Source organism: Salmo salar, chromosome ssa17 (genome assembly GCF_905237065.1).
Source record: "Salmo salar chromosome ssa17, Ssal_v3.1, whole genome shotgun sequence".
NCBI lineage: Eukaryota > Metazoa > Chordata > Actinopteri > Salmoniformes > Salmonidae > Salmo > Salmo salar.
Window position 1 is genome coordinate 76,004,407 of NC_059458.1, and position 16,108 is coordinate 76,020,514.

The following is a 16,108-nucleotide window of genomic DNA, read 5'->3' on the forward strand; positions in this document are numbered from 1 at the left end:
AGATATAGCTACCACGTCTGGTCTGCTATTAAAAGTTGTGTGATTCTGTCAGGGATTTCTTCGTCGTCAGAAAATATGGCGAAATCATCGTCGGAAAATGAGGACCAATATGCAGCAGAGTTGAGATAGTTCATTTTGAACATTTAATGAACTCAAAAATGAACATACAAAATAACAAAAACGAACTCACGATTTCTAGACAGTCCTGTTATGCTCACTCACACTAAACAAGAAACAATCTCCCACAAATACACAGACAAACACACCCAACTAATATAGGACTTCCAATCAAAGGCAACACCACACAGCTGCCTTCAATTGGAAGTCCACCCCAATTAACCAAACATAGACATACAACCAGCTAGATCAACATAGAAATACGTAAACAAGGAACAGTGCCCAAAACCCCGGAATACTTAAATCAAATGCCCTTTTAGAAAAAACACCACCCCGAACCACATAAACCAAATACCCTCTGCCACGTCTTGACCAAACTACAATAACAATTAATCCTTATACTGGCCAGGACGTGACAGATTCTCTCTGCTGTTCAGTCTATAGCTATAGCTACCACATCTAGTCTGTTATTAAAAGCTGTGTGATTCTCTCTGCTGTTGCAGGTATAGCTATAGCTACCACGTCTGGTCTGCTATTAAAAGCTGTGTGATTCTCCTTGCTGTTCAGTCTATAACTATAGCTACCACATCTAGTCTGTTATTAAAAGCTGTGTGATTCTCTCTGCTGTTGCAGGTATAGCTATAGCTACCACGTCTGGTCTGCTTTTAAAAGCTGTGTGATTCTCTCTGCTGCTGCAGGTATAGCTACAGCTACCACGTCTGGTCTGCTATTAAAAGCTGTGTGATTCTCTCTGCTGTTGCTGGTATAGCTATAGCTACCACGTCTGGTCTGCTATTAAAAGCTGTGTGATTATCTCTGCTGTTGCAGGTATAGCTATAGCTACCACGTCTGGTCTGCTATTAAAAGCTGTGTGATTCTCTCTGCTGTTGCAGGTATAGCTATAGCTACCACATCGTGTCTGCTATTAAAAGCTGTGTGATTCTCTCTGCTGCTGCAGGTATAGCTATAGCTACCACGTCTGGTCTGCTATTAAAAGCTGTGTGATTCTCTCTGCTTCTGCAGGTATAGCTATAGCTACCACGTCTGGTCTGCTATTAAAAGCTGTGTGATTCTCTCTGCTGCTGCAGGTATAGATATAGCTACCACGTCTGGTCTGCTATTAAAAGCTGTGTGATTCTCTCTGCTGCTGCAGGTATAGATATAGCTACCACGTCTGGTCTGTTATTAAAAGCTGTGTGATTCTCTCTGCTGCTGCAGGTATAGCTATAGCTACCACATCTGGTCTGCTATTAAAAGCTGTGTGATTCTCTCTGCTGTTGCAGGTATAGCTATAGCTACCACGTCTGGTCTGTTATTAAAAGCTGTGTGATTCTCTCTGCTGTTCAGTCTATAGCTACCACATCTGGTCTGTTATTAAAAGCTGTGTGATTCTCTCTTCTGTTGCAGGTATAGATATAGCTACCATGTCTGGTCTGCTATTAAAAGCTGTGTGATTCTCTCTGCTGTTCAGTCTGTAGCTATAGCTACCACATCTGGTCTGTTATTAAAAGCTGTGTGATTCTCTGTGCTGCTGCAGGTATAGATATAGCTACCACATCTGGTCTGTTATTAAAAGCTGTGTGATTCTCTGTGCTGCTGCAGGTATAGATATAGCTACCACGTCTGGTCTGTTATTAAAAGCTGTGTGATTCTCTCTGCTGCTGCAGGTATAGATATAGCTACCACGTCTGGTCTGCTATTAAAAGCTGTGTGATTCTCTCTGCTGTTGCAGGTATAGATATAGCTACCATGTCTGGTCTGTTATTAAAAGCTGTGTGATTCTCTCTGCTGTTGCAGGTATAGCTATAGCTACCACATCTGGTCTGTTATTAAAAGCTGTGTGATTCTCTCTGCTGCTGCAGGTATAGATATAGCTACCACGTCTGGTCTGTTATTAAAAGCTGTGTGATTCTCTGTGCTGCTGCAGGTATAGATATAGCTACCACGTCTGGTCTGCTATTAAAAGCCGTGTGATTCTCTCTGCTGCTGCAGGTATAGATATAGCTACCACATCTGGTCTGCTATTAAAAGCTGTGTGATTCTCTCTGCTGCTGCAGGTATAGATATAGCTACCACGTCTGGTCTGTTATTAAAAGCTGTGTGATTCTCTCTGCTGCTGCAGGTATAGATATAGCTACCACATCTGGTCTGCTATTAAAAGCTGTGTGATTCTCTCTGCTGCTGCAGGTATAGATATAGCTACCATGTCTGGTCTGTTATTAAAAGCTGTGTGATTCTCTCTGCTGTTGCAGGTATAGCTATAGCTACCACATCTGGTCTGTTATTAAAAGCTCTGTGATTCTCTCTGCTGTTCAGTCTATAACTATAGCTACCACATCTAGTCTGTTATTAAAAGCTGTGTGATTCTCTCTGCTGTTCAGTCTATAGCTATAGCTACCACATCTGGTCTGTTATTAAAAGCTGTGTGATACTCTCTTCTGTTCAGTCTATAACTATAGCTACCACGTCTGGTCTGCTATTAAAAGCTGTGTGATTCTCTCTACTGTTCAGTCTATAACTATAGCTACCACAATAAGGGCTTATATAGTATTGAAAGCTGCTGAGAATGCATCTATTTCAATTTATATGTCTACAGACTGGGGTGAACATGGAGCTTTTGAATTGACTGTTGTGTCCTTGACAGACAGTGGTTGACGATGTGATTAGAATGGGTTTAAAGAGGGTGTTGCTTTGCTTATCAAAGAACCTGGCGGTCTGTCAGTATAAATGTAAAAATATCCCCCACAAGCTAATATTCTGTTTTCAAACATATTTGGTTTGACATGGGGGATCGTATTTGGCTGTTTGAAAATTCAACATGGGATGTCGTGATTCCGGAGTTGTGCGTTGCAAAATCACTGAAGACATCATCTTACCCCAGGCTCAGCGCCGTGCATCTCGTAGCGATAGCACCACCATAGAGATGAGTTAGATCATGGAGATTGAAGATCCCATTCCATTATAGGCTACAAGCTGCATGAATACTCATTGACGTGTGTGTGTTTGTGTGCTTGCGTGCTTGAGGCACTCTGAGGTTTTCCATCATTCCTCTCTCAATGAACAGTGTTCTATAAAAGAGACAGAGCACTTTGCTGTGACACTTCATCCAGATACCTTCAAGTCAAATCAAATCAACATTTTATTTGTCACATGCGCCGAATACAACAGTTGTAGACCTTACCGTGAAATGCTTACTTTCAAGCCCTTAACCAACAATGCAGTTTTAAGAAAATAGAATTAAGAAAATATTTACTAAATAAACTATGAAAATAGTCCGGGAGCAGTCTTATGGCTTGGGGGTAGAAGGTGTTAGGGAGCCTTTTGAATCTAAACGTGGCACTCCGGTACCGATTGCCGAGTCTTTTGACAATTTTTTGGATGCTCTTGATGGTGCAGCTGTAGAATTTTGCGAGGATCTGGGGACATATGCCAAACCTTTTCAGTCTCATGAGGGGGAAAAGGCATGGTCGTGCCCATTTCACAACTTTCTTGGTGTGTTTGGACCAAGAAAGTTTGTTGGTGATGTGGACACCAAGGAACTTGAAACTCTCGACCAGCTCCACTTCAGCCCCGTCGATGGAAATGGGCGTCTGTTCAGTCCACAATCAGCTCCTTTATCTTGCTCACATTGAGAGAGAGGTTGTTGGCCTGGCACCACACTGCCAGGTCTTTGGCCTCCACCCTATAGGCTGTCTCATCATTGTCGGTGATCGAGCCTACCACTGTTGTGTAGTCAGCAAATCTAATGATGGTGTTGGAGTTGTGCTTGGCTACGCAGTCGTGGGTGAACAGGGAGTACAGGAGGGGACTAAGCGCACACCCCTGAGGGGACCCCGTGTTGAGCATCAGCGTGGCAGATGTGTTACCTACTCTTACCACCTGGGGGCGGCCCGTCAGGAAGTCCAGGATCCAGTTGCAGAGGGAGGTGTTTAGTCCCGGGGTCCTTAGCTTAGCGATGAGCTTTGTGAGCACTATGGTGTTGACCGCTAAGCTGTAGTCAATGAACAGCATTCTAACAGCAGTCAGCTGTCAGGAGTTCCTTTTGTCCAGGAGGGAAAGGGCAGTGTGGTGTACAATTGAGATTTTGTCATCTGTGGATCTGTTGTGGCGGTATGTGAATTGGAGTGGGTCTAGGGTTTCTGGGATGATGGTGTCGATTTGAGCCATGACTAACCTTTCAAAGCACTTCATGGCTACCGATGTGATATTTATGGCGAAGTAGTCATTTAGGCAGGTTACCTTCACTTTCTTGGGCACAGGGACTATGGTGGTCTGCTTGAAACATGTAGGTTTTACAGACTGGTTGAAAATGTCAGTGAAGACACTTGCCAGTTGGTCCGCGCATGCTCTGAGTACACATCCTCGTAATCCGTCTGGCCCCACGGCCTTGTGAATGTTGATCTGTTGAAAGGTCTCGCTCACATTGGCTACGGAGAGTGTGATCACATAGTCGTTCAGAAAAGCTGGTGTTCTCATATATGCTTCAGTGTCGCTTGCCTCAAAACGAGCATAAAAGGTATTTAGCCTATCTGGTAGGCTCGCGTCACTGGGCAGCTCGTGGCTGGGTTTCCCTAATAGTTTGCAAGCTCTGCCACATCCGACGAGCGTCAGAGCCGTTGTAATAGGATTCAATCTTAGTCCTGTATTGACGCTTTGCCTGTTTGACGGTTTGTCTGAGGGCATAGCAGGATGTCTTATAAGCATCCGTGCCAATGTTGCCTGTAATCCATGGCTTCTTGTTGGGATATGTACGGTCACTGAGGTGGCAACGTCGTTGATGCACTTACTGATGAAGCCGGTGGCTGAGGGGGTATACTCCTCAATGCCATTGAATGAATCCCGTAACATATTTCAGTCTGTGCTAGCAAAACAGTCCTGTAGCGTAGCATCCGCGTCATCTGACCACTTCCGTTTTGAGCGAGTCACTGGTACTTCCTGCTTTAATTTTTGTTGTAAGCAAGAATCAGGAGGCTAGAATTATGGTCAGATTTTCCAAATGGAGGGCGGGGGAGAGCTTTGTATGCGTCTCTGTGTGTGGAGTAAAGATGGTCTAGAGTTTTTTATCCTCTGGTTGCACATGTGACTTGCGCAAACAGAGACTTCTACCTGGAACCAAAAATGTTTCTACCTGGAACCAAAAAGAGTTATCCTATGGGGACAGCCGAAGAACCCTTTTGGAACCCTTTTTTCTAAGAGTGTAGGGGAGAACGGATCTGACGGCACTCTAATTTAAAATATATTTCTCCGTTTGAATGATTCTAAAACTGTTCAAACGTTCTAGGACGAGGCAGCATAGTTACTTTATTTGAACTGAAATAAAAGAGAATGGTTAAAGCCTTAGGATTGGGAAGAGATCTGTCAAGCAAGGACTTGATTTAGGAAAGACAATGCAACTGTTCCTCTTTAACAGTTAAATGACCCACCAACTGCGGTTAGACAGAAAGGATTTGTGGCTATATATTGATCAGACTGTTGCAAACAGACAATATGGTTTTCAAAGCTTTAGGCCAATGCACAGAAGAGCATGGGAGGATTTGAACTGTCAATTGATTGTGAAAATCAGTGAACCATGCAGGTTAGAATGTCTGAAGAAAGCCAATCAGCTGGTGGGTAGTCTAATCTCAAGACCCAGAACCAGGTGTTGAATGGCCTGGCAGCTACTCAATTTGATGTAACAGTCTGTCATAAGAGACTAGCTGGTGGTTGATGAAACAGAGACTAGTTGGTGGGTGGAATACACACATATATTGTTACACAACATTTCATCACTTTCAATGTTCTAGACATTGGGGGGTCCACTATACAGCTATATCTGATGGTATATGCTATAGACTAGGAAGGACCAGGTATAGGCTTCAGCTTAGTGCAGGACACTGGTTCTTAATTGTATCGACTGGGGGAGGGTCTGGGTCTTAGTTGGTCCTTATTGACCTTCCTGTAACAGTCTGTTTGACCCGTTGGTCTGTATTCCAGATATTGATGAGTGTGCTGAGGGAAAGCACTACTGCAGAGAGAACACCATGTGTGTCAACACTCCAGGATCCTTCATGTGCATCTGCCACACTGGATACATCCGGATCGATGACTATTCCTGCACAGGTGAGCAACACACACGCACACACACACGTGCATGGGCACACACACACTGCAGGCCAGACTTCTACAAAGGACAGTGTTGTTGATCAGAGTAAAGCTACTTTACCTTACGTTGCATGATTTGACATCAGGGTTGTTTGTTTGAGAAGTGGGCTAGCATTAGAGGTTAGCTGCTATGTTGGTCTTATGTTCATGACTAATTCAAACATGTCTGCTCTAACGAGAGAGAGAGAGAGAGAGAGAGAGAGAGAGAGAGAGAGAGAGAGAGAGAGAGAGAGAGAGAGAGAGAGAGAGAGAGAGAGAGACTCAGTGGGGTTGACACGGCACATTTGCTGTGGATCAGTAATTAAAAAGATAATATCTCTAATGCTAGGCAATTTAGCTCCTTCACACTAGAAGCAGATGGCATGGAGTTTAGTCACAGCTTTTATCTGTTCTGTTCCTTTGGTAAGTGACGGAGCTCTCTGTACAGAATGACTTTATTACTAGAACGACTTTATTACTAATCGTGACTTCATTACTAAATCATGCTGTGAAGCCAACAGGAAAGACTAGCCAAAGACACATTTCCACATTGCTGGGACAAAATGTTCTAGTGTTCTTATTTAGATATTTTATAACACATTTGTTTGTTCACATATGTTGTTATAATTTGGTAGATGCTGTGGGACGTTGTGACTGTGGAGACGTGTCTTGTCCACGTTTGTAATGCCCACATATGCCTCTGGAAATAGCATTGCTTCCTCAGGCAACTGAATAGCATAGGGGCTATGATGATGTTAACATTTAAAATACGTTTAATTTGGTATCTCATCTCTTGGCTGAATCCCTCATAGCTATCTCTTTAAAAATCGAATTGTGCTGCTAACAAAACCTGTCGCTTTGATGGTTATCTCAATTGTAAATGTTTCGTACAGTACCTTTACTATTCTGTGTATGGTGAAGTTATTAATTACACTTTGGATGGTGTAACAATACACCTGCTCACTATAAAAATACAGGCGTCCTTCCTGACTCAGTTCCCGGAGAGGAAGGAAACTGCAAAGGGAATTCACCATGAGGCCAATGGTGACTTTAAAACATTTACAGAGTTTAATGGCTGTGAAAAATGAAGATGGATCAACAACATTGACCAAATGACAGAGTGAAAAAGAAGGAATCCTGTACAGACTAAAATTATTCCAAAACATGCATCCTGTTTGCAGTAAGGCACTAAAGTAAAACTGCAAAAAATGTGGCAAAGAAATTGACTTTATGTCCTGAACACAAAGTGTTATGTTTAGGGAAAATCCAACACAACACATCACTAGTACCACTCTTCCTATTTTCAGGCATGGCGGTGGTGGCTGCATCATGTTATGGGTATGCTTGTCATTTGCAAGGACTAGCGAGTTTTTGGGGGGATAAAATTAATGGAATAGAGCTAAGCACAGGCAAAATCCTAGAGGAAAACATGGTTCAGTCTGCTTTCCACCAGACAGTGGGAAGGAAATTCATCTTTCAGCAGGACAATAACCTAAAACACAAAGCCACATATTCACTGGAGTTGCGTATCAGGGCGAATGTTCCTGAGTGGGCTAGTTACTTAAATCGACTTGAAAATGTCTGTCTAGCAACGATCAACAACCAACTTGACAGAGCTAGAAGAATGTGAAAATATTGTACAATCCAGATGTGCAAAGCTCTTTTAAAGACCTACCCAGAAAGACTCACAGATGTAATCACTGCCAAAGGTGATTCTAACATGTATTGATTGACTCAGGGGTGTGAATACATATGTAAATGAGATATTTCTCTATTTCATTATCAATACATTTGCAAAAATTTCTAAAAACACGTTTTCACTTTGTCATTATGAGGTATTGTGATGTCATTATGAGGTATTGTGATGTCATTATGAGGTATTGTGTGTAGATGGGTGAGATAAAAAAAATTATTGAATCTATTTTGAATTCAGACTGTAACACAACAAATGTGGAATAATTCAAGAGGTTTGAATACTCTCTGAATGCACTGTACATGCAGTGAGAGGAGGTGACTAAAGCACATGATCTGGGACCAGGCTATAACATAGAGAGAAGTGTTGGCTATATGACATAGCTACAGATCTGGGACCAGGCTATAACATAGAGAGAAGAGTTGGCTATATGACATAGCTACAGATCTGAGACCAGGCTATAACATAGAGAGAAGAGTTGGCTATATGACATAGCTACAGATCTGAGACCAGGCTATAACATAGAGAGAAGAGTTGGCTATATGACATAGCTACAGATCTGGGACCAGGCTATAACATAGAGAGAAGAGTTGGCTATATGACATAGCTACAGATCTGAGACCAGGCTATAACATAGTGAGAAGAGTTGGCTATATGACATAGCTACAGATCTGAGACCAGGCTATAACATAGAGAGAAGAGTTGGCTATATGACATAGCTACAGATCTGGGACCAGGCTATAACATAGAGAGAAGAGTTGGCTATATGACATAGCTACAGATCTGGGACCAGGCTATAACATAGAGAGAAGAGTTGGCTATATGACATAGCTACAGATCTGGGACCAGGCTATAACATAGAGAGAAGAGTTGGCTATATGACATAGCTACAGATCTGGGACCAGGCTATAACATAGAGAGAAGAGTTGGCTATATGACATAGCTACAGATCTGGGACCAGGCTAATCCTAAAGCTTTCCACTCTCTAGATACTGAACGTGTCTTCACATAGAAGCCCCTTTGTGCCTTTGGCTCATTACATTTAGTTCCAGGATTCAGTGAAATGCCATGAATCCATTAGATATTGTGTGGAGACTGTAAACTGTTAGTTTACAGCCACAACATTATAAAGAGCTGAAACGTTGATCTGTGTATAATGCCACCAGGTTTCTCCTCTCCTCTCCTCACCTCACCCCTCCTGTCCTCTCATAATGAGAAATCATTTATTTTCTCCCCAGTGAAATGATAGATAAACAGCAATGTTTTAATGATTGGAGCTACTTGTCTATCCTTGTAATTACATCAGCCAAAGTGGTAGGGGCTGGTAGATTACATTGTCCAAGAACCAGGAAAACATTAGCATTGAAATTATTTATTCGTCTTATCACAGCTCGCACAAGATGATTCATATTTTAGCCACTACGCTCTGGCAATATTAATGACCCAGTGTTTACAGCAGTGACAGAACACTAGTTTCTAAATGACTCTTATTGTATAATATTAATGACCCAGTGTTTACAGCAGTGACAGAACACTAGTTTCTAAATGACTCTTATTGTATAATATTAATGACCCAGTGTTTACAGCAGTGACAGAACACTAGTTTCTAAATGACTCTTATTGTATAATATTAATGACCCAGTGTTTACAGCAGTGACAGAACACTAGTTTCTAAATGACTCTTATTGTATAATATTAATGACCCAGTGTTTACAGCAGTGACAGAACACTAGTTTCTAAATGACTCTTATTGTATAATATTAATGACCCAGTGTTTACAGCAGTGACAGAACACTAGTTTCTAAATGACTCTTATTGTATAATATTAATGACCCAGTGTTTACAGCAGTGACAGAACACAAGTTTCTAAATGACTCTTATTGTATAATATTTATGGACTGACTTTGTGATTAATTTGATCCATAATATGAAACATTGCCAAATAGCTGATGTCTAACTCAGAGGAGACTGGTCTCCAGACCAGAGCAGTCTAGTAGAGAGGAGACCGGTGTCCAGACCAGAGCAGTCTAGTAGAGAGGAGACCGGTGTCCAGACCAGAGCAGTGTAGTAGAGAGGAGACCGGTGTCCAGACCAGAGCAGTCTAGTAGAGAGGAGACTGGTGTCCAGACCAGAGCAGTCTAGTAGAGAGGAGACTGGTGTCCAGACCAGAGCAGTCTAGTAGAGAGGAGACTGGTGTCCAGACCAGAGCAGTCTAGTAGAGAGGAGACTGGTGTCCAGACCAGAGCAGTCTAGTAGAGAGGAGACTGGTGTCCAGACTAGAGCAGTCTAGTAGAGAGGAGACTGGTGTCCAGACCAGAGCAGTCTAGTAGAGAGGAGACTGGTGTCCAGACCAGAGCAGTCTAGTAGAGAGGAGACTGGTGTCCAGACCAGAGCAGTCTAGTAGAGAGGAGACCGGTGTCCAGACCAGAGCAGTCTAGTAGAGAGGAGACTGGTGTCCAGACCAGAGCAGTCTAGTAGAGAGGAGACTGGTGTCTAGACCAGAGCAGTCTAGTAGAGAGGAGACCGGTGTCCAGACCAGAGCAGTCTAGTAGAGAGGAGACCGGTGTCCAGACCAGAGCAGTCTAGTAGAGAGGAGACTGGTGTCTAGACTAGAGCAGTCTAGTAGAGAGGAGACCGGTGTCCAGACCAGAGCAGTCTAGTAGAGAGGAGACCGGTGTCCAGACCAGAGCAGTCTAGTAGAGAGGAGACCGGTGTCTAGACTAGAGCAGTCTAGTGGTCTGTTGAGAGGTGTTATGCATGGCAGGTCTGAGAGCAGTATTAGTGGTCTGTTGAGAGGTGTTATGCATGGCAGGTCTGAGAGCAGTATTAGTGGTCTGTTGAGAGGTGTTATGCATGGCAGGTCTGAGAGCAGTATTAGTGGTCTGTTGAGAGGTGTAATTACAGAGGGTAATTGGTGTCATTCCCACTGTCACGGCCGGTTGGCTCTCATCGTGGTGGACAGGACCTCTGTCATATGTAGTTAACAGCCTGAGGCGTTGAGCCAACACACACACACACACACACCGCTGCCCACATCGCCACATACACACGTCCCCGTGCACGCAAACACACACAGAGACACACACACACACAGACACACACACACACACCGCCGCAGGTAACCCTCTCGCATATGTACACACACACAGACACACACACACACACACACACCGCCGCAGGTAACCCTCTCACATATGTACACACACACACAGACACAGACACACACACACACACCGCCGCAGGTAACCCTCTCACATATGTACACACACACACAGACACAGACACACACACACACACCGCCGCAGGTAACACTCTCACATATGTACACACACACAGACACACACACACACACACACACACACACACACACACACACACACACACACACACCGCCGCAGGTAACCCTCTCACATATGTACACACACACACACACACAGACACACACACAGACACACCGCCGCAAGTAACCCTCTCACATATGTACACACACACACACACACAGACACACACACACACACACCGCCGCAGGTAACCCTCTCACATATGTACACACACACACAGACACACACACCGCCGCAGGTAACCCTCTCACATATGTACACACACACACGCACACACACACACACACACACACACACACACACACACACACACACACACACACACACACACACACACACACACACCGCCGCAGGTAACCCTCTCACATATGTACACACACACACACACACACACACACACACACACACACACACACACACACACACACCGCCACAGGTAACCCTCTCACACACACACACACACACACACACACACACACACACACACACACACACACACACACACACACACACACACACACACACACACACACACCGCCACAGGTAACCCTCTCACATATGTACACACACACAGACACACACACCGCCACAGGTAACCCGCTCACATATGTACACACAGACACACACACACACCGCCGCAGGTAACCCTCTCACATATGTACACACACACACACACACACACACACACACACACACACACACACCGCCGCAGGTAACCCTCTCACATATGTACACACACACACACACACACACACACACACACACACACACACAGACACACACACACACACACAGACACACACACACACACCGCCGCAGGTAACCCTCTCACATATGTACACACACACACACACACACACACACCGCCGCAGGTAACCCTCTCACATATGTACACACACACACACACACACACACACACACACACCGCCGCAGGTAACCCTCTCACATATGTACACACACACACACACACACCGCCACAGGTAACCCTCTCACATATGTACACACACACACACACACACACACACACACACACACACACACACACACACACACACACACACACCGCCGCAGGTAACCCTCTCACATATGTACACACACACAGACACACACACCGCCACAGGTAACCCGCTCACATATGTACACACACACACACACACACACACAGACACACACACACCGCCACAGGTAACCCTCTCACATATGTACACACACACACACACACACACACACACACACACACACACACACACAGACACACACACACACACCGCCGCAGGTAACCCTCTCACATATGTAACACACACACACACACACACACACACACACAGACACACACACACACACCGCCACAGGTAACCCGCTCACATATGTACACACACACACACACACACACACACAGACACACACACACCGCCACAGGTAACCCTCTCACATATGTACACACACACACACACACACACACACACACACACACACACACACACAGACACACACACACACACCGCCGCAGGTAACCCTCTCACATATGTACCCACACACACAGACACACACACACACACACACACACACACACACACACACACACACACACACACCGCCACAGGTAACCCTCTCACATATGTACACACACACACACACCGCCGCAGGTAACCCTCTCACATATGTACACACACACACACACACACACACACACACACACACACACACACAGACACACACACACCGCCACAGGTAACCCTCTCACATATGTACACACACACAGACACACACACCGCCACAGGTAACCCGCTCACATATGTACACACACACACACACACACACACACAGACACACACACACCGCCACAGGTAACCCTCTCACATATGTACACACACACACACACACACACACACACACACACACACACACACACACACACAGACACACACACACACACCGCCGCAGGTAACCCTCTCACATATGTACACACACACACACACACACACACACACACACACACACACACACAGACACACACACACCGCCACAGGTAACCCTCTCACATATGTACACACACACACACACACACACAGACACACACACACACACCGCCGCAGGTAACCCTCTCACATATGTACACACAGACACACACACCGCTACAGGTAACCCTCTCACATATGTACACACAGACACACACCGCTACAGGTAACCCTCTCACATATGTACACACAGACACACACCGCTACAGGTAACCCTCTCACATATGTACACACACACACACAGACACACACACCGCTACAGGTAACCCTCTCACATATTTACACACAGACACACACCGCCACAGGTAACCCTCTCACATATGCAGTGACAGACAGTGGGACACCTCAGCGTAGTGAAGTCAAGCTCTTTATTCATTCTTAACAGACTGGAGCAACATAGTTATCATATGATTGATGGGTTAAATCAGGGTCAGCTCTCAATGGTGATTAAACATACATTATCACAGACTACACATAGACAATCAGTCAGAGAACTCTTTCAGGTGATATTCAGAGGCTGCTTTTCATATGATATAGTGTTATCTGTAGCGTAACTCTAATCAGTTATGTCTAGTTATTTCTGTCAGAGTAGTTTAACATAGAGAGAGATGTCTAGTCTCTCTGGTTCTCATTGGTTCTAATAACAATCAGCTGCTTTTCATTTTCATCTGACTTTATTAAGGAATAATGACTTCTCTCTCTCTCTCTCTCTCTCTCTCTCTCTCTCTCTCTCTCTCTCTCTCTCTCTCTCTCTCTCTCACACATCTACCTTTGAGTTTTTTAAAGAGGAAAATTTTAGATTTTTGAAGTTTTGATTTCTCACTTTTCTACCAAGTAAGAGCGTTTCTCTTTCTTCCCTGGTTACCTGAGGGACATGTTCAGGCTGTCTGTTAAGCATCTTAGACATCAGAGAATCACATGTTTTCAAAATGAGCCAAACAGGATTTTCTACTTTCCCCATCTCTTTTTAATCTGGGGCCAGTTGAAGGGATTGGAAGATTGAGGTACAGAGCAGCATGCAAACACACACACACACACACACCTTACTAGCTGACTACTGTATAGATAGAGGGGTTGAATGGAGGTGTGTGTGTGTTATCAGTGTAGTTATTCTCTTCTTGTCTCCATCCAGAACATGATGAGTGTACGACAGGTCTTCACAGCTGTGATGAGAATGCCATCTGTTTCAACACGGTGGGGGGCCACAGCTGCTCCTGTAAACCAGGCTATGTAGGCAACGGGTCAGTCTGCAGAGGTGAGACACACACGTATACATACCCACTTTACACTCTCACCATACGCACACATGTACACACACTCCAGCATTTAAGTACACACATGTGTGGTTGACGCACACACTCGCGCACACACACACACACACACACACACACACACACACACACACACACACACACACACACACACACACACACACACACACACACACACACACACTTCCATCCTGTGCCCAATGGAGACCAGGGTCTCATTATCAGTGGTGCCCTGAGAACAGATCATTCCCAAATCCACATGGCGATTCAATAAAACAGACATTTCAAGATACAGCCGTTACAGACACACTACATTTCAACAACACCTGTCTTTGCATCCACCAAATCAGCGTTTCCCAAATGGCATCATCTGTCTAGTTACTGTACGTCTAGGAAGGATCCATCATAGCATCCTCTGTCTAGTTACTGTATGTCTAGGTAGGATCCATTATAGCATCATCTGTCTAGTTACTGTACATCTAGGAAGGATCCATTATAGCATCATCTGTCTAGTTACTGTATGTCTAGGATGGATCCATGATAGCAACATCTGTCTAGTTACTGTATGTCTAGGAAGGACCCATTATAGCATCCTCTGTCTAGTTACTGTATGTCTAGGAAGGATCCATCATAGCATCATCTGTCTAGTTACTGTATGTCTAGGAAGGATCCATCATAGCATCATCTGTCTAGTTACTGTATGTCTAGGAAGGATCCATCATAGCATCATCTGTCTAGTTACTGTATGTCTAGGAAGGATCCATCATAGCATCATCTGTCTAGTTACTGTATGTCTAGGAAGGATCCATCATAGCATCATCTGTCTAGTTACTGTATGTCTAGGAAGGATCCATCATAGCATCATCTGTCTAGTTACTGTATGTCTAGGAAGGATCCAATATAGCATAATCTGTCCAGCTGCTATATGCACTTGCTGTAAGTAGCTCAATCGAGACTAATTCGTCCCTCCTATGTCCCCCCCAGCTTTGTGTGATGGTTTGTGCCAGAACGGAGGATCCTGTGTAAACCCGGACACCTGTACCTGTCAACAGGGGTTCACTGGGAAAAGATGTGAGACAGGTAAGAACACAGGTGGAGAAGGAAGAGGGATTCAGGGGTAGGTTGGGGAGGAAGGGGGAGTTAGGGGGAGTTAGGGATAGAATGGGAAGGCAGGGGGAGTTAGGGGGAGTTAGGGGTAGAATGGGAAGGCAGGGGGAGTTAGGGGGAGTTAGGGATAGAATGGGAAGGCAGGGGGAGTTAGGGGGAGTTAGGGATAGAATGGGAAGGCAGGGGGAGTTAGGGGTAGAATGGGAAGGCAGGGGGAGTTATGGGTAGAATGGGAAGGCACGGGGAGTTAAGGGTAGAATGGGAAGGCAGGGGGAGTTAGGGGAGTTAGGGATAGAATGGGAAGGCAGGGGGAGTTAGGGGTAGAATGGGAAGGCACGGGGAGTTAAGGGTAGAATGGGAAGGCAGGGGGAGTTAGGGGGAGTTAGGGATAGAATGGGAAGGCAGGGGGAGTTAGGGGTAGAATGGGAAGGCAGGGGGAGT

At 44.8% G+C, this 16,108-nt stretch overlaps 1 protein-coding gene across 1 annotated transcript in view; it reads left to right on the forward strand.

The window, feature by feature from the left end:
* nel (NEL protein) overlaps window positions 1-16,108 on the forward strand; it is a 174,723-nt gene that overhangs the window by 85,493 nt on the left and 73,122 nt on the right. The window contains exons 13-15 of the mRNA NM_001140146.1: window positions 6,091-6,216; window positions 14,422-14,544; window positions 15,545-15,640. Coding sequence (NP_001133618.1) covers window positions 6,091-6,216; window positions 14,422-14,544; window positions 15,545-15,640 — 345 coding nt within the window. The remainder of the gene's footprint in view (window positions 1-6,090; window positions 6,217-14,421; window positions 14,545-15,544; window positions 15,641-16,108) is intronic.